The 23,133-nt window shown below is 55.3% G+C and overlaps 1 protein-coding gene and 1 long non-coding RNA gene across 2 annotated transcripts; one reads left to right on the top strand and one right to left on the bottom strand.

Moving 5' to 3' along the window:
* Window positions 1–4,317: 4,317 nt before the first annotated feature.
* On the top strand, window positions 4,318–22,847 carry EHD2 (EH domain containing 2). Its single transcript, XM_025424488.3, has 6 exons — window positions 4,318–4,455; window positions 6,622–7,087; window positions 7,593–7,690; window positions 11,839–12,251; window positions 18,401–18,565; window positions 21,081–22,847. The coding sequence occupies exons 2-6, from the start codon at window positions 6,684–6,686 to the stop codon at window positions 21,630–21,632; spliced, it is 1,632 nt and encodes a 543-aa protein (XP_025280273.1). The 5' UTR covers window positions 4,318–4,455; window positions 6,622–6,683; the 3' UTR covers window positions 21,633–22,847.
* On the bottom strand, window positions 7,687–11,839 carry LOC112645228 (uncharacterized). Its single transcript, XR_003127008.3, has 3 exons — window positions 11,372–11,839; window positions 9,155–9,275; window positions 7,687–7,922 (listed from the first exon to the last, which is right to left on the bottom strand). It is a non-coding gene; the product is annotated as an uncharacterized LOC112645228 (long non-coding RNA).
* Window positions 22,848–23,133: the final 286 nt, after the last annotated feature.

Here is a 23,133-nt window from a genome sequence, read left to right as displayed (position 1 = left end):
AGGCATCCCTCCACCCATTTTTTTTTTTTTTAAGATTTTATGTATCCATGAGTGACACGGAGAGAGAGGCAGAGAAAGAGGCAGAGGGAAAAGCAGAGCCCAATGCAGGACTCAATCCCAGGACCTCAGGATCACGCCCTGAGCCAATGGCAGACGCTCAACCACTAAGCCACCCAGGTGCCCCTTGCCATCCGGTTTGACAGATAGGGAGGGAGAGAGCGAGGGGGGAAAATTGTTATCTTGTGCCTTAGGGAGGGGGCTCCCAAGGCTGTAAGGGCACCAGGAGACTTGTCATGCTGGGGACAGATCTCAGAGGCTCCCTGATTTCAGAGATCAGTGACACAGCAAGACCAGACAGCAGCCCCAGTTACCGAGAGCTCATAAGTTTCATGAGGCAGAGGAGTGAGTGTCAACCAAGGGGTTTTTCACTCCACTGATCCCTTCCTAGAATAATGCCTTTAAATGCATGCAGTAGGGGCACCTGGGCGGCTCAGTGGTTGAGCATGGGCCTTCAGCTCAGGTTGTCATCCCAGGGTCCTAGGATCGAGTCCCACATCAGGTTCCCTACAGGGAGCCTGCTTCTCCCTCTGCCTGTGTCTCTGCCTCTCTGTGTGTGTCTCATGAATAAATACATATAATATTTTTAAAAACGCACATAGTAAAACCCCAGGATTACAAGGGGCCCAATTATACTGAAATCCAGCCATCAGTGAACCACCACCACCACCCTCCCCCCGGTGGAATCTGTGACACAGTAATAAGGGCTGTTGTATCGAGACACTAATTAGAAAGAGCTAGTGGTGGGTCTAATCAGCGGTGAGTAAACAATCACTGGAAATCTCCAAAACAACTGCAATGTGGTGGAAACAGCCCTGATCCCCTCTGTGATGGTGACAGTGACACAGATCCCGGTGATGCCATTGTGCTCTGTTCACATTCACGGTGCATAGAAACCATGAAGTCTCAGTGAAGGACCCAGATGTCATTTTTCTCTCCGTGTCCAAGTTCACGGACCCTCCTGAATCTCGTCTGAGCACGCGGCAGGCTGAGAAGCTCCGAGGTCGCCTCCAGGGTGGGGAGGGAGATGCCCCATGTCAAGGTTTTAGAGTAGGACCTGGCTCCTAGCTGTGATAGGGTTGGTCACACTAAGCCTCTGGCCCATTATTAAATATCTACGGTATAGATACCATTGTACCTTAGGTGTGATCATGTATTCTAATAATATATTAGAATTATGTATAAAATGTATTATACACCTCTTTATAGAATACAGCTGACTTGAAGAACAGTGGGTTAGGGGGCACCTGGGTGACTTAGTCGGTGAAGCATCTGCCTTTGGCTCAGGTCATGATCTCAGGGTTCTGGGATCGAGTCCCGCATCAAGCTTCCTGCTCAGCGGGGAGTCTGCATCTCCCTCTCCTTCTGCTGCTCCCCCTGCTTGTGCTCTCTCACTCTCTCTGTCAAATAAATAAGTAAACTCTAAAAAAGACTCCGGCACAGTTGAAAATCCATGTATGACTTTTGACTTCTCCAAAATTTACCTTATAGCTTACAATTGACCAGAGGCCTTACTGATAAACAGTCAATTAACACATATTTTGTGTATGTATTCAACACTGTATTCTTACTATAAAGTAGCCAGAGAAAAAAATGTCATTAAGAAAACCTTAAGAGGGCAGCCCGAGTGGCTCAGCGGTTTGGCGCCAGCCTTTGCCCTGGGCGTGATCCTGGAGTCCTGGGAACGAGGCCCACATCGGGCTCCCTGCATGGAGCCTGCTTCTCCCTCTGCCTGTGTCTCTGCCTCTCTCTCTCTCTGTGTGTGTGTCTCTATGAATAAATAAATAAAATCTTAAAAAAAAAAAAGAAAATCTTTAGAGAATCACCCGGCTGGTTCAGTCGGTAGAGCACACGACTCTTGATATCCGGGTCATGGTTTCGAGCCCCATATTGGGTGGAGAGATTACTTAAAAAAATATATATATATATATATATATATTTTTTTTTTTTTAATTGCAGTCCTTCAGTTGTTAGCCACTCAAATCCCTTGTTAGGGTCATGCTAGCAGCTATAATAAATAGACCTCAAAATCTATAATATGCTAGCCTAATAAAAGCTTATTTCCTTAAAAAAGGAAAATCATAAGAAAAAATACATTTACAATAGTGTACTATATTTCTCAAATAAAATCTACTTCTAGGGGATCCCTGGGTGGCTCAGCGGTTTCGCGCCTGCCTTTGGCCCAGGGCACAATCCTGGAGTCCGGGGATGGAGTCCCGCATCGGGCTTCAGGCATGGAGCCTGCTTCTCCCTCTGCCTGTGTCTCTGCCTCTCTCTGTCTCTCTCTCTCTCTCTCCGTCTATCATAAATAAATAAAAATAAATCTTAAAAAAAAATTTAAAAAAGAACTCAATATACTTTTAAAAAAATCTACTATGTGGACCTATAAACTTGTATGGTTCAAAGGTCAATGGCATCTGTCTATTGATCAATTTATCCAACTGTATTGAGATATTTCAGAAGCTATACCATTCACCCATTTAAAGCATACAATTCGGTGGTTTTAGTATATTCGCAGGATTGTGCAATCATCACAGCAATCAATTTTAGGACATTTTCCGCACCCCGTTATGTACATTATCACATTCAACCAATTAAATATTCAACGGAGTGCCTGCGGGGTACCGGGCCTTGTTCCAGGCCCCGGGGTGACAACAGTAAAGAAAACAGACCCAAGCCCCTGCCCTCGAGGAGCTGACATTTCTACAGGGAGAGATTAAAAATAAGTCACATTGAAAATAAAATTGTAAAAAGAAGTAAAAATAAGGAGCATCTATAGTCTGGCTGATGGTGCTAAGTGCTAGGAAGGACAAGTAGGAAATGGGGTGGTGGGGGGCAGAAAGGGGGTGTCAGGGGAAGGCTTGCAGAGGGGGTCCCATCTGAACAAAGACCCAAAGGAAGTCGTTCTGTGTAGCAAGACAGATGGGGAGACTGAGGCTCAGAGAGGCAAAATAGCTTCCCTGAGGTTCCCTAGCAGGGCTGGGATTAGACTTGAGGCTTTGCAGGCTCTGACTCCCATGCTGTGAGAAAAACCCAGCCCCAGACCTGGATTATAAAACCTGATGCTTTTTTAAGCACCTGTTAGGGGCCAGGTGCTGTACTAAGCCCTGAACCATCCCTCTGTGCTTTTTTTTTTTTTTAAGATTTTATTTATTTATTCACGATAGACATAGAGAGAGAGAGAAGCAGAGATACAGGCAGAGGGAGAAGCAGGCTCGGAGCCTGATGCGGGATTCCAGCCCGGGACTCCAGGATCCGGCCCTGGGCCAAAGGTAGGCACCAAACCACTGAGCCACCCAGGGATCCCCCTCCCTCTGTGCTTTTTGAGCTCACTTCTCCGGGACTCATTTATCTCATCTGAGAAATGGGGATAGTAATACTTCTCAGGGACCTTCTGAGAATTCAATGAGCCGCTACCCTCAGCTAATAGAGCAGAGCCTGCACAGAGGAAGTGCTCCGTGAAAGATTACTTCAACACTTACTGAGTCCTTTTGGTGTGCCAGGCACGGTGCTAACCTGGGGACACAGCAGGACACCACCCAGTTGGAAATCCCTGTCCTCGTAGGGCTTGTGCTCTTGCTAGGGAGACAGGCACCCAAGCAGGGAAATGTGGAATAATCCGACCTGTGGAGAAAAATAAAGCAGTGATCAGGGATAGATGGTGGGGGCTGCCTTAGTAGGGAGATGAGGGAGGGCTTCTCTGAGGAGGTGACGTTTGAGCAGGTGTGAATGAAGGGAGGGAAGAGCGGTTCAGGTGGAGGGAACAGCAAGTGCAAAGGCCCTGAGGGTCTGGAGGGCGGTGGGTGCGCTTGAGGAACCGCAGGGAAGTCAGTGGGGCTGGAGCGGAGGGAGCCACGAGGAGGGAGGGAGGGAGGGGGGCCGCGGGGGGGCTTTGGCTTTTACTTTGCGTTCTCCAGAGAGGAGCCAGGACGGGTTGTGAGAAGAGGAATTTCATGACCTAAGTCTTAAAATCATCATTATTATTGCTCCTGCTGTTGATGGTAGTAGTCATACTAATATTAGCACTCTAATAATAATAATAATAATAATAATAATAATAATAATATTAGCACTCCCACGCGACGAGGAGGGACGGAGATAGGGAAGCGAGTGGCCCAGGGTCCCATCCCGGGATCCGAAGCCCCGCTCTCAGCCATCCGGAGAAGCCGCCCTGCCGCTGCCCACCAGGGGGCGCCAGAGGCCGGGCTCCCGCTTTGGGGAGGGGGGGCGCCAGGTCCCGCCCCCCCCCGCCCCTCCCTTCCCTCCTCCCGGCTCCGGGCCCCACCCGGCTCAGCCTGCTCCGGACCGGACCTCGCGCACAGGCCGCTCCGCGGCCCGGATCCCCGCGGGACCCCCGTGCAGCCCGCCGCCCGGTGCAGCCCCCCGCGCGCCCCCTCGGTGAGTGGCCCCGCCCGCAGCTGTCGCCTCCCAACACCCCCCGCACCTCGCTCGCGGAGCCTCGGAGCCTGGTTATTCCCCTGCGGCGCAGACCTTCAGCCTCCACCCCACCCGCAGTGTGTAACGGTGTCGCCAGTACCGCCGCCCCAGCTCCCTCCAGCTCCTTCCAGTCCCTAACAGTGCCCCTGCCCCCCTGGATCCTTCCCACCGTGCTCAGTGGCCCCCCCACTCCCAGGGGCCTCCCCAACCTCCCAGCCAGGAGAGATCCCCTCCTTGGAGTCTCCGTCACCCACCTCTGTCCTATTTGGCCCCTCCTCCCACTAAAGAATTTCTCTCCTGCATTGCCAACCCGCTGGCCAGTCCAGCTACCCCTAAAATGTCCCTCAGACTCCTCCCGGCCCAGGACCCCCACCCAGGGTCCCCTCTCTCTGCCAACATCCCAATTCCCAGCTCCTGTCTCTCCTTCACCTCTCCAGCACTCTTTCCCCTCTACCCTTGTTCTTTTTTATTTATTTTCCTTTAAGTAGCGTTGTGATTTTATGGATCTTAGCAGTTTTGATTTGCAGTTAATTTTAATGCTCAAATCTGTCCCATCTTTGGCAAGTGGGAGCTCCTGCAGGTTGGTCCCTGTGTCCCTGTGACACGCCCCATCCATCTTTGAGCACCTTCCCTGATCCAGGCTCACTTGTTCTTCCCCTGCTCCAGTCCTGGAATCAACCATTTCTCCAAGAAGCCCTAGTTTTTGCTTGTTTATTTGCTTTTTAATGGAGAATGGTATTTGGAGACTCCAATCTGGCCAAAAGCTGGCTCTGTGAAAAGATCAGTAAAATTATAAGCATCTGCTTAGAGTGATCAAGGAGGAAAAAGAAAAGACACAAATGACTGCTATCAAGAAGGAAAGAGGGGACATCACTACAGATCCTACAGAGAATGAAAAGATAGTAAGGGAATATAGAGAACACAGTCTAGGTGCTGGGGGTGCCCGTTGTTGCTGGGTTGGTAATTCTCTCTTCCTAAATCAGACGTCTGGGGGCACCTGGGTGGCTCAGTGGTTGAGCGTCTGCCTTTGGTTCAGGGTGTGATCCCAGGGTCCTAGGATGGAGTCCCACATCGGGCTCCCCACAGGGAGCCTGCTTCTCCCTCTGCCTATGTCTCCACCTCTCTCTCTGTGTCTCTCATGAATAAATAAATAAATAAATAAATAAAATCTTTAAAAAAATAAATCAGATGTGTAATAGGAGCACAGGTTCCAAGGTCAGGTTGCCTGGAATCCCAGACTGAGCGCTTTCTAACTGAGTGATCTTGGATAAGTTATTGCTATCTTCCTGAACCCCCTTGTGAGTCAGAAATGTGGGGATAAATTGTCCTACCTTACAATGTTGTTATGAAGATTAGATGAGTTAGAGCAGTGTCTGGCATGCAGTGATCATAAATGTTATTACTCTTGTGATCGCTTGAGGCCCCTCATGACCTGGGTGCACCCAGGCAACTCCTCTGCCTTATTTCTCAGCTCTCCTGTGTCCAGCTATCCCTCCATGCATTTCACAGCTCTGGGCCTCGGCACACACCATCCTCCCTGCCCGTCTTGCACGGTAGCCCTATTGTGCATGGAGGGGAGCCGTTCAGCTCAGAGTTTGCTAACCCTGTGGTCAGCTCACTATGTCCCCATCTTGTGCCCACAAGTCCACTGCCCGGCATTTCCCAGGCATCACTGCTTGGTGCCAGGTCCCCTCCTCAATGGGGGCCTTGAGTGGGTAGGGAGCCAGTCTCAGGCCTATTTCTGGATCCATAGTGCCTGACACATGAGGTGATTTTAGTGAAAATGTGTGAAATGATAGCAGAGGGGGAGAGAGGAAGGAAAGAATGAACCAGTGAAGGAATACATTTCTTCGAGGCAGCTGCTTCCCCTTGTCCATCCCTTGGTCTCCCACCATCAGTCCTGCTTCTTCAATCATCCCACTGTTAATCTCTTTCTCTTCCTCCCTCTGGAATAATCACCTTCCTCCTCCATGAACCGTCACCTCCTGCCCTCCAGGGCTCTCTGCTGCTCCTCCTCTACCAATCCCCCCAGCCTCCTCCACCCGTTGCACCTTCCGGCTCCCTTCCTTGTCCTTCTCCTCCTCTGCCAGGCAGCCCCCCCATCAACACCCTGCCGTCCTCTTGCAGGCAGCTCTCCCCTGCACGTCTCCGTCGTGAGCCCAGAGCCCAGTGGACAGTGTGCAGCCACCATGTTCAGCTGGCTGAAGCGGGGCGGGGCGCGGGGCCAGCAGCCTGAGGCCATCCGCACGGTCACCTCGTCCCTCAAGGAGCTGTACCGCACCAAGCTGCTGCCTCTCGAGGAGCATTACCGATTCGGCGCCTTCCACTCGCCGGCCCTGGAGGATGCCGACTTCGACGGCAAGCCCATGGTCCTGGTGGCGGGCCAGTACAGCACAGGCAAGACCAGCTTCATCCAGTACCTGCTGGAGCAGGAAGTGCCAGGCTCCCGCGTGGGGCCCGAGCCCACCACCGACTGCTTCGTGGCCGTCATGCATGGGGACACCGAGGGCACCGTGCCAGGCAACGCCCTGGTCGTTGACCCGGACAAGCCTTTCCGCAAGCTCAACCCTTTCGGGAACACCTTCCTCAACAGGTGCGCAGCCTGAGAGGCAGGGGTGCATCTTCCTGTCCCCTGCCTGCCTGCATCCCTCCCTGCCTGTGTTTCTTCCTTTTCAGCTCCAATTCCCTTCTCTTCCTGATCCTTCTATTTCCTGCCTCTGCTCTCTGGCCTCCTCTAGGGGAGCAGTGAAGCCAGCTTGCCTGGGTCCAGCTCCTTTCCACGTGGGGGGCCTGGGGCAAATGACCTAACCTCTCTGTGCCTCTTTTATCCTCACCTGGAAAATGGAGATAACCATAGTCCGCACTCATGTATAAAGTGCTTAGAATGGCACCTGGCACAAAGTAAGTGCTCAGTAAACATCAGCTCTGAGTTGTGTGTGTGTGTGTTTTTTTTTTAATAGTTATTATTCTCTGTTCTGATCTTTCAAGATCCCGTGCTTCTCTGTACCTGATCCACCTCTGTGGATCTGGTTTCCCTTCTAATGTGTGCTCCCCTCCTGGCCTCCCCGTGTTGACCCCTGCCTTCTCTTCCGGCTCAGGTTCATGTGTGCCCAGCTCCCCAATCAGGTCCTGGAGAGCATTAGCATCATCGACACGCCGGGCATCCTGTCGGGCGCCAAACAGAGAGTGAGCCGGGGTGAGTGGGGCCAGACTCCTGGGTCTGAGGGAGGAACGACTGGGTCTTTGCGAGGACCTGGGCTTGTGTCAGCTGGCCCCAGGCTGGCGGGGTAGCAGAAGGGAGATGGTGGAAGGCTGTGATTGCTCCATGTCTACGCAGGCTGCAGGCAAGGGGAGGCGTGTGCATGAACACGTGCCAGCAGGCTGCAGCTCCATGTCTGGGCTGGTCTGGACGATGTGGAGGGAGAGATCTAGAGAAACGGGGTGATACGGGAAGTCAGAGACAGATTCTGAGGGCAGACAGCCTCATGGAGACGCTGGGGACCCAGAGAGGAGGCCAAGGCCGGGCAGGGAGGCCCTGGGCCTGGGCCTGACTCCACCTCTGGGTCGCAGATGGGGCTGAGCAGGAGTTGGGAGGGGGGAGTCTGGGTGCCGGCCAAGGCCCAGCCTGGAATTTATAAACAGCTGTGCAGGGGGAGCGGTGGGGGGGGGTGAATTCCAGTGGGGGGCCTCCGGGGGAGCCGGCCCCCACCCCTTTGCAGCCGCTCAGCATCTGCAGCCCCGGCCACCCCACAGTTTCTGTCCCGCACCCAGTCTGGCCTCGGGAGTGGGGCGGGGGCGCAGAGACTGGGGCAAAGGAGGCTGCATTGTGGGGCAGAGGGGAGGGGAGGCGGGGCCGCCAGGCAGGGCCAGAGCGTGGAGGGTGACGGTGTCCCTGGCCACTGCCCAGCAGGCGCACATCCCCCTGGGAGACAGGCAGGGGGCAGCTGCAGAAACCATTGGAGGGCGAGCTGCCAGCCTGACGGGGGAGGCAGGGGGGCAGCCTGGGAGTTCCTGGGGCTCCGCCTCCACCAGGAGAGCAGGAGGGGTGCGGGGTGGGGGCCAAGGTTGTGGGGAGGAGGAGAGAGTAGAGAACAAGGTCTCCTTCCCTGGCAGGGTGGGTAGAGGAAGCAGAGGAGAGTCCGTTGGTGTGTGTGTGTGTGTGTGTCTGGGAGTCTATGCCTCTGACTATAGCTGGATGTGACTTTGTGTGGCTCCGAAGGACTGTGGGGACCTTGGGGGACTTTGTGGGGTTGTGTATGACTGTGTCTCTGTGCGACTGTGCTGTGAAATGTGCCCGAATGTGTGTGGAACTGTGGGCGATTTAGCATGTGTCCCAGAGTGTAATTGTGGGTATGACACTGCGATTGTGCGTCTGTGTGTCTCTGTGTGTCAGGGCCATGATTGGGACTTTGTGTGGCTGTAGAGGACTGCATAGGACTCAGGGGATTTTGTTGGATTGCGTGTGGCTGTGTCTGATTCTATCTCTGTATATAATTGTGTCTTTGTGTGTACAAGTGGGTGTGTGTGAGAGAGAGGGTGTGTCTGGGAGTCCGTATCTTGTAGCCTGTGGCTATGATTGTGTCCAGATGTGTGTGCACGTGTGTGTGCATTGCCGGGATGCGTGGCTGGCTGCCTCTGCATGTAAAATCTGTGAACATACTTGTGTGTGACTGTAGCATAGTGGAGCCTCTGGCGGGGTTCAGCTCTGGGCTCTGCTACTTGCCGTCTCCAAGGTGGACCCTGGACGAGGCGCTAGTCTCTCCTGGTCTTGGTCTCCTCGTCTGTAAAATGGGAATAATAATAGTATCAGCCTTGTAGGTGGCACCAAGGGTTAAAATTAAATGTCAAAACCCCGCAAAGCACTTCAGTGTGCGCACACAATAGGCGCTCTGGATGTGCGGACCACTGTGTGCCTGGGGAGTGCCAGAGCCACGCACCCCGCACCCCGGGGCACTCCCTGCCACGTCTCTCATTCCCACGCTGACTCAACCTCCCGCCCTTCCTCCCGCCCCGCAGTGAGACACACTTTCCAAATCCTGGCCTGTGTGTGTGTGTGTGTGTGTGTGTGTGTAGACACTGGGGAGGGAGGGAGCCCCAGGAGCCCCAGCTGCCATCCCTCTGGTTACCTGGCCCCTCCTCCCCGCAGTGTCCCCCCCACCAGCCAGTCCCCAAGGGCCACTAGGAGCCGGTTCCGTCTTAGCCGCCTGCACCCAACACCCACTCTTCAGTGGAGCATAGAGACCCATGCAGGCTCCTGCTCCGGGCCACCTAACTGTGTGTCTTGAGTAAACCCCTCAACCTGTGTGTGCCTCAGTTTCCTCTTCTGGAAAATGGGGGCTTGTGAAAGTGCCTGCCTCCTGAGGCTGTTTTGAAGATTCAACTAGCTGAATCAGGGAGAGCATGCAGTGAGGTCATCGGGTGAGTCAGCCATGGCTCCCTGTCCTGCCAGCTAACTCCTCGTTCCCCAGGTCACCACCGTGTCCCCCGACCCTGTTCTGAGAAGCCCTCCCCAAACCCCTCCCAGGCCAGGTCAGGTGCCCCTGCACTGGGCTCCGAAAGCTCTCCAGGTTCCCTGACCCCGGCCTGACCAGTCTGGGGGTCTGGGTTTGTGTCCTCCGTGGACTCTGGACCAAATGAGAACAGGACTGGGAGTGCCCTAGGGGTGCTTCCCTGGGGGGCCCCCACCATGCCTCGCATGCGTCATAACTGATACTTGTTGAGTGTGCTTACTGTGTTCTCAGACTGTGTCTGTTTTAACGGTTTATTTTTTAAAGAGTTTGTTTGTTTGTTTGTTTGTTTGTTTATGGGAGGGGGCAGAGAGGGAGGAAGAAAATCTCAAGCAGACTCCACACTGAGCTGAGCCTGATGCAGGGCTCGATCCCACAAGCCTGAGATCATGACCTGGGTAACCAAGAGTTGGGCGCTTAACTGACTTAGCTGTGCCATCCAGGTGCCTCTGTTCTAGCAGTTTCATTGAGGCATCATTTACATGCCTAAAGCTCACCCATTTTTTTTTTTTACGATTTTATTTACTTATTCATGAGAGACACACAGAGAGAGGCAGAGACACAGCCAGAGGGAGAAGCTGGTCCCTGCGGGGAGCCTGATGTGGGACTCGATCCCAGAACCCGGGATCACACCTTGGGCTGAAGGCAGACGGTCAACTACTGAGCCACCCAGGTGTCCCAAGCTCACCCATTTTAAACAGGCATGGTTTTTGTAAATAGGCTCTTTTTGTATATGATATATGAGCTCATTTATCTTTTTTTAATCTCCACAACAGTCCTACAAGTCACATTCTTGTGATGACTTTCATTTTACAGGAGAGGAAACAATCAGAGAGGTTTCCTACTTGTTTAAAGTCACATAGCTGTGGGGGGAGGCAGAGGCGGGATTCAAACCCAGAACTTCCTGACCCGCCAAGGCAGGGTGTTCCCATGGCTCTTCTCTGCTCTCCTGAGCACCGCTCACTGGGTGCATGAGTGAACGGCAGCAGAGTGAATGGTGGGGGCACCTGGGTGGTTCAGTGGTTGAGCGTCTGCCTTTGGCTGGGGGCATGATCTCAGGGTCCTGGGATCAAGTACCTTATCAGGCTCCCCACAGGGAGCCTGTATTTCCCTCTGCCTATGTCTCTGTCTCTCTTTCTGTGTCTTTCATGAATAAATAAAATCTTAAAAAAACAAACCAATGAACGGTGTAAACTAATGAATGAACAAGGAAGGAAGGAAGGAAGATGGGAGCCATTTGTTGAGACAGGTGCTCCACGAAGGCCAGGACTTGTCTCCGTGTTGTCTGTGGTAATGCGTGGTACCCGGGATAGGGCCTGGCCCACAGAAGACTCTCTGTAAATATTGTCAAATAAATTCAAAATATTTACCATCTGCTCTGGCGACAGTAGAGCCAGAGCCAACGTGAACTCTTTAGTTGCTGGATGGCCAGGAGATCCAAAGTCCTAGGGAGGGACTGGGGTGATGGAAGCACTTGGGAGGCTGGGGGGTTCATAGAAGCACAGTCTGTTAAGAAATGCTTCAATATTTTAACCTGTGCATCTGGACCAGTGCACACCACTAGTATCTGCTTAAAGAATGAATGAAACGGAGGCAAATGATAGCCCTGAGGGCCAGGGGCCAGAGTGATGGGGTAATTCTGGTGCCTGGGGGGCCAGAGCCGGGGGGACACTCTTGGGGCCTTGGCTATGGTGCCCCGAGAAGGGTTTTGAAAGTTAATAACCTGAACACCCGTACAGTCCGATGTCAATCCAAAGGAATGGGTGCTTCTGAAAGGCTGGAGGGAGGGGGGGACTGACCTCTGCCCTTCGTACCCACTTCCACTGCGTACCCCCAGGCTACGACTTCCCGGCGGTGCTGCGCTGGTTCGCGGAGCGCGTGGACCTCATCATCCTGCTCTTTGACGCGCACAAGCTGGAGATCTCCGACGAGTTCTCGGAGGCCATCGGCGCCCTGCGGGGCCACGAGGACAAGATCCGCGTGGTGCTCAACAAGGCGGACATGGTGGAGACCCAGCAGCTGATGCGTGTCTACGGGGCGCTCATGTGGGCACTGGGCAAGGTGGTGGGCACACCCGAGGTGCTGCGCGTCTACATCGGCTCCTTCTGGTCCCAACCCCTCCTGGTGCCGGACAACCGGCGCCTCTTTGAGCTGGAGGAACAGGACCTCTTCCGCGATATCCAGGGCCTGCCACGCCACGCGGCCCTGCGCAAGCTCAACGACCTGGTGAAGAGGGCACGGCTGGTGCGGGTAAGCAGCTCTGGGGATGAGGGAAAAGCTCTGGGGATGTGGGAGCAGCTCTTGGGACAGGGGAGCAGTGCTGGGGGTGGGGCAGCAGCACTGGGGATGGGAGAGAAGCTCTGGGGATGGGGAGCAGTTCTGTGGATGGGGGAGAAGCACTGGGGATGAAGGAGCAGCACTGGGGGTGGGGGAGCAGCTCTGGGGATGGGTAAGCAGCACTGGGGATGAGGGAGCAGCTCTGGGGGTGGAGGAGCAGTTCTGTGGATGGGGGAACAGCTCTGGGGATGGAGAGCAGCACTGGAACGCACCCAGCAGAGCAGCCCTTGCCCTGCATCCCATCTCATCCCATCCCATCTAGTTCTCTGGGGCTCACTTAGGGGCCCTCGGGTGACGTTGTGCCCTCTGCTCTAAGAGAGTTGTCCAGGCGGGGTCATGCTGGTGCAGGGTGAGTGAGGGACCAGAATGGCCTGGAGTCACCCCTAGGCTACGCATCTATCATTCTATTTCCACATCGCTCTGTCTCTCCTGTGTCCTGTCATCCTTTCACCCACGCCCCGCCACCAGCCACACGGATCATGGCACCCTCCACGCACCGGCCACCAGGGACTCCCACGTACTCAGCAGAACCCAAGCCCTCACTGTGGTCCACGGCCCTTCCATTCCCCCATCACTCTGCGCTACTTTTCCCCTCTGTCCTCCTCTTCTGCTCCCTTTCCCACCATGCATTACACTTCACGCGGGCCTCCTCACCTCTACCTCAGGGCCTTTGCACGTACTATTCCCTCTTCCTGGAAACCGCCCTTCCTCGCCCCGCTCCCACTCGGCTCGCCCCTCACCTCCTTCAGGTCTTTGCTCAACATGCCCAGGAAGGCTTCCCTGTCTGCCCTCCCTTTGTAGGACTCTAACTCCCTGCTCCCATCAGGTGACCCTGCCTTCATCCTTGTGGTTTCCTTCATAGCATTCCCGCTGCTGTCTCCCCAGCACCCAAAACAGAGTTGGGGCTCAGTGAATCTTTATTGAACAAATGGCATTGAACAAACCCTCTCGTGCAACCAAATCTCCTCTGTGCCTGGCCCTGTGTTGGGCGGCACCGAGGACACAGCAGTGACCAAAGGCAGTTGGGAGGAGACAGACCCGCCCAGACAGTGATGACCCAGCATGGTCAGGGCAGGCACTGGGGAGCCCAGGGGGAATGAGGATGGAGGGCTTCTTGGAGGAGAGGGTATCTGAGCTGCAAACTGGAGGAGGAGGAAGAGGAGAGGAAGGAATTCTTAGACACTGGGACCAGTAAGCGCGTGGACCAGAGATGAGAACGTGGCCTGTTCAAGGAAGAGGGGGAAATGTCGGGGTTGAACCCGGTGTAGACAATGCAAGTAACTGAACCTGAGGCTGGCGAGGTGGGTGGGCATCAGACCCCCCCAGGGCTGTGGCCTGGAACCTGAGCTTTGTCCCAAGGGCACTGGGGAGCCATGGAAGAGTTGGGAGCAGAGGAGAGACAGCGTCCTACTCAGGCTGCCTTCTGGTAGGTGGATTGGAGGGTGGTTAGACTGGGGCCAGAGCCCAGGGAGGAGGCTGGGGACCGAGGCACAAGGAGCCTGGATCCGCAGCACAGGGGAGGGGAAGGAGAGAGGAACGGGAAGGAGAGCACTGGTTTGAGAGCGATTTTGGAGGCCAAATGGAACATTCATGGGGGCGGCTGCCAGGGTGGAGGTGGGGCAGGAAGCTGGGCAGGCAGGGAGGCCGAGGAGGTTATGGGGGGTGGAGGAGCTGAGGTGTCGGTTTAAGGAGCAGTGGAGAGGGGGTGAGTCAGGGCTCCCCCCACCCCAGGAATCCTCAGGAGGGAGCGGCCCAGCGGTCTGCTCAGCCTGGGAATCCACCTATCCCTCCTCCCCACGGGGCTCTGGGCTGTCTCTGTGTCTCCCTGTTTCTCCTCCCTTCTACCTCTTTCCAGCGGCCACCTCTCCCTCTTATTCCTCCCTTTCGTGCTCCTCCTCTCTCCTCCCTCCTTCTCTGGCTCTCTCCCTCCTTTCTCTCTCTCCCTCTCTGGTTTCCTCCTGGACTTTCTCAGTCCTCACCCGAAAGGACCCCCGGCTCGCCCTGGCTCCCCCAGGACCCCGCACGGACCCCCGGCCCCAGGCTCCCCCCTCCGACCCCCTGGCCCCAGGCCCCGCACGGACCCCCGACCCCAGGATCCCCCACGGACCCCCGACACCCCCCCCACTGACCCCCGGCCCCGGGGCCCCCCTCGGGGACGCAGACGGCGGCGGCGGGAGCGGAGGCCCAGGGCCGTGGGACAAGTGGGCGGGGTCGGCCCGGACACCTGGTGCCCCCGCCTGGGCAGGAGGCGGCTCCGGAAACGCGGACAAACCCCGGAGTCCGGGACCCGCGCCCCGGCCCAGCCCGCCCTCCCACCTTATCTCTTCCTGGCACCTTCCCCCGCTTCCTCTCTGGAAAAGCCATCAGCGCCCTCCCGCCTTCCCTCTTCTGGGTCCCCCGGGAGCCGCGCTGGGCCCCGCCCCCTCGCCCCCATTGGCCCGCGCTCGCAGGCCCCGCCCACCACCCTGACCCCACCCCTGTCCCTCGGGCCCCTGGGACCCGGCGACCATTCCTTCCCCCTCCTCCCGCGGATCCATCCCCAGAGCCCCTCACACCGGGCCCACCGCGACGGAACCCCGCTGCCCCCCCTCCCTGCTCCGGGGCACCCACTCATTCCGCACATGGGACTCCGCCACACTTGGTCTGGCCATCAAACGGTCCACACCACTTACCTCCCCGTACGCTCTCCCCCAAAGTACAGGGCCTTTCTGGACTCTGGGTCACTACTCCTCGGTGACTCAGTTTCCCCGTCTGTACGATATAGGGTGTGGATGAGTCACCTGGCTCTGCTCTGCCCTCTGGTTGATGTAATAGCTGCTAGAGGGGGTGATTTCACCGTGTTGTGATACTTGAGGCCAAGATCCCGGGAGGATCTGATGCCAATGAGGCCAGGCTGCCCTGAACCTTCTTACCGAGCTTCTCTGAGGTGGCTCAGTGCCATTCACTCAACAAACAGTTATGGAGCCCCGACAACGTGCATCCGCATTGCTTGGGGTCCTGGGGATACAGCAGAGAACAAACCAGATGATGTTTTGTTTTTTTTTTTCTTTCTTGTAGAATCACTTTTTACTGGGGAAGTGGATATTAAACAAATGGATCTAGAATATCATACAGTATTGTATGTGATAAGGATCAGGAAGGAAAATGAAGCAGAGGAAAGGAGATTGGCAAAGGGACTGTTTTAGGGAAGTCAGGGAGAGTCTCCCTGAGGAGGTGATATTGAGCAGAGACCTGAAGGAGGGAAAGAGTGGAGGCCCGGGGGAGGCCCTCTCAGGCAGAGGGAACAGTAAGTGCAAAGGGCCTGAGGCAGGAACAGGCTTGAACAAGGAGCCCAGAGCAGTAGGGGTGGGAAGACATGAGGATTCAGAACCACTCAGGGGCCGCCAAAATTTTTAGCATTCTAAGCCTATGATTCATTAACAGAGCTTTTAAACGAGTGTTTTCCATCAAACATTTAAGACCATTTCATGGTGAAGCATTTAAGCTCGGCCGAACATGCTCCCTCCCAGCCCTGATCTCCCCACCAGCTTGCAGGACCCCTTCCCTCGAGGCAGTAAGGAGGAGTTTCTTGTGTCTTTTTCCAGATATATTCTATTTTTATTTAGGCACATGCAGTTAATTACTGAACTTCCCGTCCAAAAATGCGAATGTTCATTATTCCGCCCTCCTTGTTTGTTATTTGATAACTTGAGAGATCGGGGCTCCAAGGTTCCCAGGTTGATTGCTTTCCTCCACAAGTATTTCTTGAGTGCATTCTGTGTATGTTGTGTCGGCGCTGAGGACAGAAGGAACAGATAAGGTCCCAGCCCCCCTGGAGCTCATATTCTTTTTTTTTTTTTTTTTTTATTTATTCATGATAGTCACACAGAGAGAGAGAGAGAGAGAGAGAGGCAGAGACATAGGCAGAGGGAGAAGCAGGCTCCACGCAGGGAGCCCGACGTGGGATTCGATACCGGGTCTCCAGGATCGCGCCCTGGGCCAAAGGCAGGCGCTAAACTGCTGCGCCACCCAGGGATCCCTGGAGCTCATATTCTGATGGAAAGAGACAGAATATGTAAACCACCAGATAAACAAAATAAGAGTTACAATAAACAGTGTGGGGGGTGGGAAAGTGACGGTAGAAAGTAATTGGATGGTGGTGGTCGGGGTGCTTGCTTCTCATAGGATGGCCTCTGTGAGGAGATAGGATCAAAAGGAAGCTGAAGGAGCCACCTTGGGGAGATCAGGGCAGAGTTGCAGGCAGAGAGTGGCATGTGAAAAGGCCCTGTGGTCAGAAAAAGATTGGCATGCTGGTACAAGGAAGGCAGGTGAGGAAGCTGGCACAGTGGAGGGGGCAATGAGGGGAGAGGATGTTGGATGAAACACTGGGAGCCAAACTATAGACAGCAGTGGTTCTCAAAACCTTCCATCACAGGAGCTCGTGACACTCTTAAAAATGACTGAATGCCCCAAAGAGTTTGAATGACCACACTAGAAGCTAAAACTGAGAAAATGTTTAATATATTTATCTGGTACTACTGCTTATCCAACAATACTCACATAATTAGTAAGTAGTAACTTATTTATTCTAAATGTTATTGATGAGTTATGATAGCTTACATTAATATTGATAGTAGATATTATAAGGTCATTTTTTTATAAGATCATTTTTTAAAATAACAATAAGCCTATGGTATGGTAACCCAAGTCCCATACATTTTATGAAAATTATCTCCAAACCAAAAAAAAAATATATATATATATATATTATATATATATATATATTACTTACAGAGGACGATGGCCCTATTTTACATTTTTGCAAGTCTCTTTAATGTCTGGCTTCCAAGGAGACCTCTGGATTGGCACATCTGTTATTGCATTTGATCAGTGAAGGTGTCCTACCGGCTTGTTGCCTTTAAAAACTCCACTGTTGGGGATCCCTGGGTGGCTCAGTGGTTTAGCGCTTGCCTTTGGTCCAGGGTGTGATCCTGGAAACCCTGGATTGAGTCCCACATTGGGCTCCCTGCATGGAGCCTGCTTCTCCCTCTGCCTGTGTCTCTGCCTCTCTCTCTCTCTCTGTCTGTGTCTCTCATGAACAAATAAATAAAATATTAAAAAAATAAAATAAAAATAAAAACTCCACTGTCCCCAGGGGAGATGAAAGCACAAAAGACAAATAGCATCTTAGTATTGTTATTAAAATAGTTTTGATTGTATGAATCTCTGAAAGGGGCTGGGGAGGGGGGGAAATCCCGGGGGTTCCCCCAACCACACTTTGAAAACTGCTGCTGTAGGGACTTGTCAGCTGTGGTAGGAATTTTGTACTTGGATAAGAGCAAACCGAGGCTTTGGAGCAGTGTCTCATGATCTGGTGTTTGTTCCTAAAAGACAAAAAGGCCTCTCCAGCTGCTGCTGCCTGGGGAAGGCATTGTAAGGGCAAGAGAAGCCAGAAGACCAGCGGGGTGCCTGCGCTGTTTCCCCAGACAAGGGATGCTGACAGTTGGCCCTGGGGTGGGGGGGTGGCACCCAAGATGGAGAGAGAAGTGAAAACAGAGGGGACACATGTAGAGGCAGAAGGCAAAGGACTCACTGATGGATGGATGTGGCTGGTGAGGAGTAAGGAGAATCAAATCAAGAAAGGTTTCTGGAAGTCTGGCTTCAACTGGGAATGGAGTAGTGGGGGTGTCACACCCTGCACCCTGGTTCCCCCTGCCCTTGCCCCGCCACAGGCAATGGGCACAGCTGGGAGTGACACAGCTCTGGGGGTTGGGCCCAAAATCCACTGGGCGTCAAAAAACAGAGCTGTCCAGGAATGTGGACGAGGCAACCAGCATCCCCAGCTCCAGGAGAGAGGCCTGGGCTGGTATATAGATTTTTTTTTTGGGGGGGGACACTGCCTAGGAGAGGAGGAGCCCTCCTGCCCCTGACAGCTGCAGCATCAGCAGCAGCAGCAACAGCTCACCTGCAAGGGTCAGAATGCACATCCTCAGGCCCCACTCTGGGCCCCGTGAATCAGAAGCGCTGGGTGTGGGGCCCGGGGAGCAGTGATGCAGGCTCAGGTGAGCGCGCTCCTCCCGCAGGTTCACGCCTACATCATCAGCTACCTGAAGAAGGAGATGCCGTCCGTGTTTGGGAAGGAGAACAAGAAGAAGCAGCTGATCCTCAAGTTGCCCGTCATCTTCGCCAAGATTCAGCTGGAGCATCACATATCTCCCGGTGACTTTCCCGACTGCCAGAAGATGCAGGTGGGAGGTCGCCCGGGAGGGAGGTGGGAGGCGGAAGGGCTCAGCTCCTGTAGGCTTCGGGGCGGGGGCCTTGAAAACAGAAGGTTCTGGAAAGTACCTCCTGCAAATGGTTCCATTAGAAGGCATTAGGACTAGGGAATGAAGAGAAACCCCCAGGGAACCGTGGCTCAATAAGGATGGACTTGTTTCTCTCCGAAAGTCCTAGAAGGTGGTCCGGGGCTGCTATGGTGCTTTGCAGAGCCCCTTCAGTCTTGGTTCTCCTCCATGGCTGGCCTCCACTTCCAAAGATCCCCACGTGGTACAGAATGGCTGCGAGACCCCAGCCATCTTGTCTGCATTCCAGCCAGCAAGAAGGGGTGAGGAGGAAGGGAGGGAAAGCTACCAGCACAGTCTCTCTCTGGAAGGACACTTTCTAGAACCGTGCTGTCCAACAGTCCTTTCTACCACGATGGAAATGTTCTGGGCTGTGCCGTCCAGTACAGTAGCCACTAGCCCCACCGACACTGACATCGTAGGTTTTTATTTCATTTTAACTGATTTAAATGTCAATAACCGCATGCAGCTCCCGTATTGGAAAGGCCAATTCTAGAGTCGTGCGTGCAACGTACGCTGACGTCCAGAACGCGGCCACAGCTGGCCGTAAGCTGGAAGGTGTAGCCTCCCCTCTAGGCAGCCGGGTGCCCATGTAGTGCCCAGGGGTTCCAGGGCTGAGAGAGAAGTGACAGATGGGTATTGGGGGGCTCCCTTGCACGTCCAAGTCTAGGGTTAACCAGTGTTGGGGGGAAGCACTGGGTCTGGGTGCAGTGGCAACCGGGTGAATGAAGATCTAGTGGGCAGGGCAGGGGTGACAGCAGAAACAAGGGGACAGAGGTCTCAGCGCAGGCATGGAGGTGGGGAGCGGGACCCCCAAGCCCCGGCTGAGCCTCTGTTTCAAGGTTGCATCAGGCTGGTCCTCAGAGCCCGTGACCTTTGGGTCTGAGATGGTCTCTAACCCACAACCCGGAGGACCTACTGTACAGGGGTTTCGCTTGGGCCACTTGCGAGCTCTGCGAGTCTGGGCGAGTCACGTTGCCCGAGCCTCTGTTTTCGGCTGGGCAGTGGGCGCAGGGGCGCTGGCTGAGTCGGCTGGTGCCCGTGGCCCTGTCGAGCAGCGTGTGGCACGGACTTGGCGCTGGACCAAGGCTCTCACCCTCAGCGATGCTGACATTCGGGGGCAGAGCGAGCGTGCTCAGGGGTGTCCTGTGTATTGTGGGACATTTGCGTCCGCCTGGCCTCGAGGTGCCAGGAGCACCCCCCAGCTCTGATGGTCAGGAATGTCTCTAGATCTTGCCAGGTGTCCACCAGGGAAGAGTGACACCTCCCCTGGTTGAGAACCTGGCCGGGCTGAACTGCAGCTGCTAGCATTATGCTGACAATTCTGGAACACTTCATCCAGATGAACTCATGTAGCCCTTCCCACCCCCCCAACCCCCAAGTGAGGGGAGCGCCAATGCTATGGATCCGTTTTACACGTGTGGAAACTGAGGCCCAGAGAGGTGAAGTCACTCGCCTGAGGACACACAGCTCCAAAGTGGCAGAACGGGGTTGGGACCTGGGCAGGCTGGCACTGGAGTCCAGACCCCACCCCCACCCCTTTATGTCAGATCAGGGGCCTCTCCACCTTGGCTCTGGAAATCAATGTGGTGCCATGAAACACAGCGGTCTTGCTGGGACTCTCCTGGCGTGGGTGACTTGGAGCGGCCGCAGGAGCAGCAGCATGACCGTAAATCCAGCCCCACAGCTGCTCTTGCACAGAGATGACTTCTGGGGCGGGCGTGTGTGTGTGTGTGTGTGTGTGTGTGTGTGTGTGTGCGTGTCCCAGGGTCGCCTAATGATCTGGCCATCCCCAACCTAACCTCCAAACTTGGCAGCGAGCCTCTTGGCCATTTCTGTGAAGTGGGGTGACAGTTAACGGAGCAGTAGTAAGAATGGAATTTCCTTGATTTGCACAATGGTGGGGTGCAGCTGGGGTGCCAAGAGGCTGGGCAGACCCAGGGTGTGCTCGGCAGAGCTGCAGCCGATGTCAGAACACTGAAACCCGTCTCCACCAGCTGGCAAACGGCTGCTGCTGTAAGTCATCAGAGGGCCCCCCGAGGTCCCTATCGTCCAAGGATTCTGGGGGCACGCGTGGCACAGGGGGAGGGCCTCTGGGACCCTGCTGCCCAAGTCTCTTCTGAGCGGTGGGTGCCCAAGTAGAATGGGCTGTGCAGATATATTTTTTAAAGATTTTATTTATTTATTCATGAGAGACAGAGAGAGGCAAAGACGTAGGCAGAGGGAGAAGCGGGCAGACGCTCAAACCACTGAGTCCCCCAGGTGCCCCTGTGCAGATATTCTGATACTTTTGCACCTCTCTGGGAAGACCTGCCACCAAGTCGGCCGCCCAAGTGTCTTGCAGCCCCCACGGGTCTGGGGCGCCTTGAGGATGGTGCCCCCTGACTTCCCAGTGCACCCCTCTCTTCCTCCCCTCCAACAGGAGCTGCTGATGGCTCACGACTTCACCAAATTCCACTCGCTGAAGCCAAAGTTGCTGGAGGCGCTGGACGAGATGCTGACGCACGACATCGCCAAGCTCATGCCCCTGCTGCGCCAGGAGGAGCTGGAGAGCACGGAGGTGGGCGTGCAGGGTGGCGCTTTCGAGGGTACCCACATGGGCCCCTTCGTGGAGCGGGGGCCTGACGAGGCCCTGGAGGACGGCGAGGAGGGCTCGGACGACGAGGCCGAGTGGGTGGTGACCAAGGACAAGTCCAAATACGACGAGATCTTCTACAACCTGGCTCCGGCTGACGGCAAGCTGAGCGGCACCAAAGCCAAGACCTGGATGGTGGGCACCAAGCTTCCCAACTCGGTGCTGGGGCGCATCTGGAAGCTGAGTGACGTCGACCGGGATGGCATGCTGGATGACGAGGAGTTCGCCCTGGCCAGCCACCTCATCGAGGCCAAGCTCGAGGGCCACGGGCTGCCCACCAACCTGCCCCGCCGCCTGGTGCCGCCCTCCAAGCGGCGCCACAAGGGCTCTGCAGAGTGAGCCGGCCGCTGCCTGCCGGCCGTCCCTCCCACTCGCCCTGCTGTGGCTCCCCCAGCTCCAGCTGGCTGCACGCACACCCTCGCCCCAGCCTGCACGCACCCTGCCTGCCCGCCTTCTCAGCTGTAAGGATGGAGGCCTCTCCACCTGCCTCCGCCAGTGGGGACCAGGGGAGGGGCAAGGCTTCTCTGCTGGCCTTTGCACCTCTACCCTCATGTACACTTAGGCACACGATGTTGACATTAATACACACACACACACACACACACACACACACACACAGAGGCATCAATCCAATCGTGTATTTATTGAGCACCTACTATGTTTGGATGTGCAGGGCTTGTTCTGGGCACTGGGGATCACAGCCGAGAGCAAAACAGACCCGTGTATCTCCCCTCAGGGGGCTGACATTCTCAGGAGAGAGGACCTACACTCACAGTCACACTCCTGGCCCTAACCAGTCTGATCCCCCCAGTTCTGGGCGGGACCCCGGGCCTCTCCCCGTTGTTCAGTGGCCACTTGGCTGAAATAACGAACACACTTCTTGCCCGTCCAGGCAGGGACCACCTGCCCCTCCACGCCATCATGTCCTCAGGCCTTGGGACCACTGGGGGCTCCCAGGGGAGCTGCAACCTCCTACTTGCTCACATGGACCCCATGCAGCCCCTCCCCCTAGTTCTATCCCTTTTCTATAATAAGGAATCGTGCAGACAGAAAAGCCCCGTCCCTCCTTGCCTCTCCCAGACTGGGCTCACTTTGCTGTATTTCTGTCCTCGGCCCACCTGCCCGCCCCCTTCACCCCCAAGCTCCCCACAGCTGGTGGCCTGAATTCTAGACTGATGGGGCACAGGCTCTCTGCCACCAGCACTTAAGGACAGCCCCTACAAAGGCCTCAGGGCTTTATTTTAGTCCCCTTTTCAGGGATGAGCAGGTGGGGGTGGGGAGGGGGGGATCTTGGTGCTACAGCCCTGCTTCTCTTCCTGCCCTCCCACCTTTCTGTGGCTTCACCACATCCTAGTGTTTGACCCCATGGAAGACCCCACGGAAAAGATGGGGAAGGGTGACCTAGGCGGGACGACGCCTCCTCCAGGGTGCCTGCCCGGATGCCCACACCCACCATCACCACCCCCCCCCCACCTCCCCATGCCCGGGAGGGGCCTGTGAACCGAACAGCGAACATAGTTCCCACAGAGCAAATAAAGCCAAGGCTTCTTTCCACGTGGGAGTCATGCTGTCTTGGGATGGGATGGGTTGGGGTGGGGGAATCGCTCTCGACTCCTGCGAAGATGAGCCCTGGGCCGACCCGAGGTGGCAGGGGGATGGGGCGGAGGCGGGGGTCCCCTCGAAGGTCCCAGGGGCGGGGGGTAGGGGGGGTTGTGGAGGGCCATGACTCAATGCAGCGGGGCCTGATGACTCAGGTCCGGGCTGGGGGCCAGACCGACATATTTTCCGAAGAAAAGTGACTCTGGGGCCCTCCCTCCGGGACATCCCTCCCTCCCGCCTC

This window comes from Canis lupus, chromosome 1 (genome assembly GCF_003254725.2).
Source record: "Canis lupus dingo isolate Sandy chromosome 1, ASM325472v2, whole genome shotgun sequence".
Lineage (NCBI taxonomy): Eukaryota > Metazoa > Chordata > Mammalia > Carnivora > Canidae > Canis > Canis lupus.
This window is presented reverse-complemented; position numbering and strand designations above follow the sequence as displayed.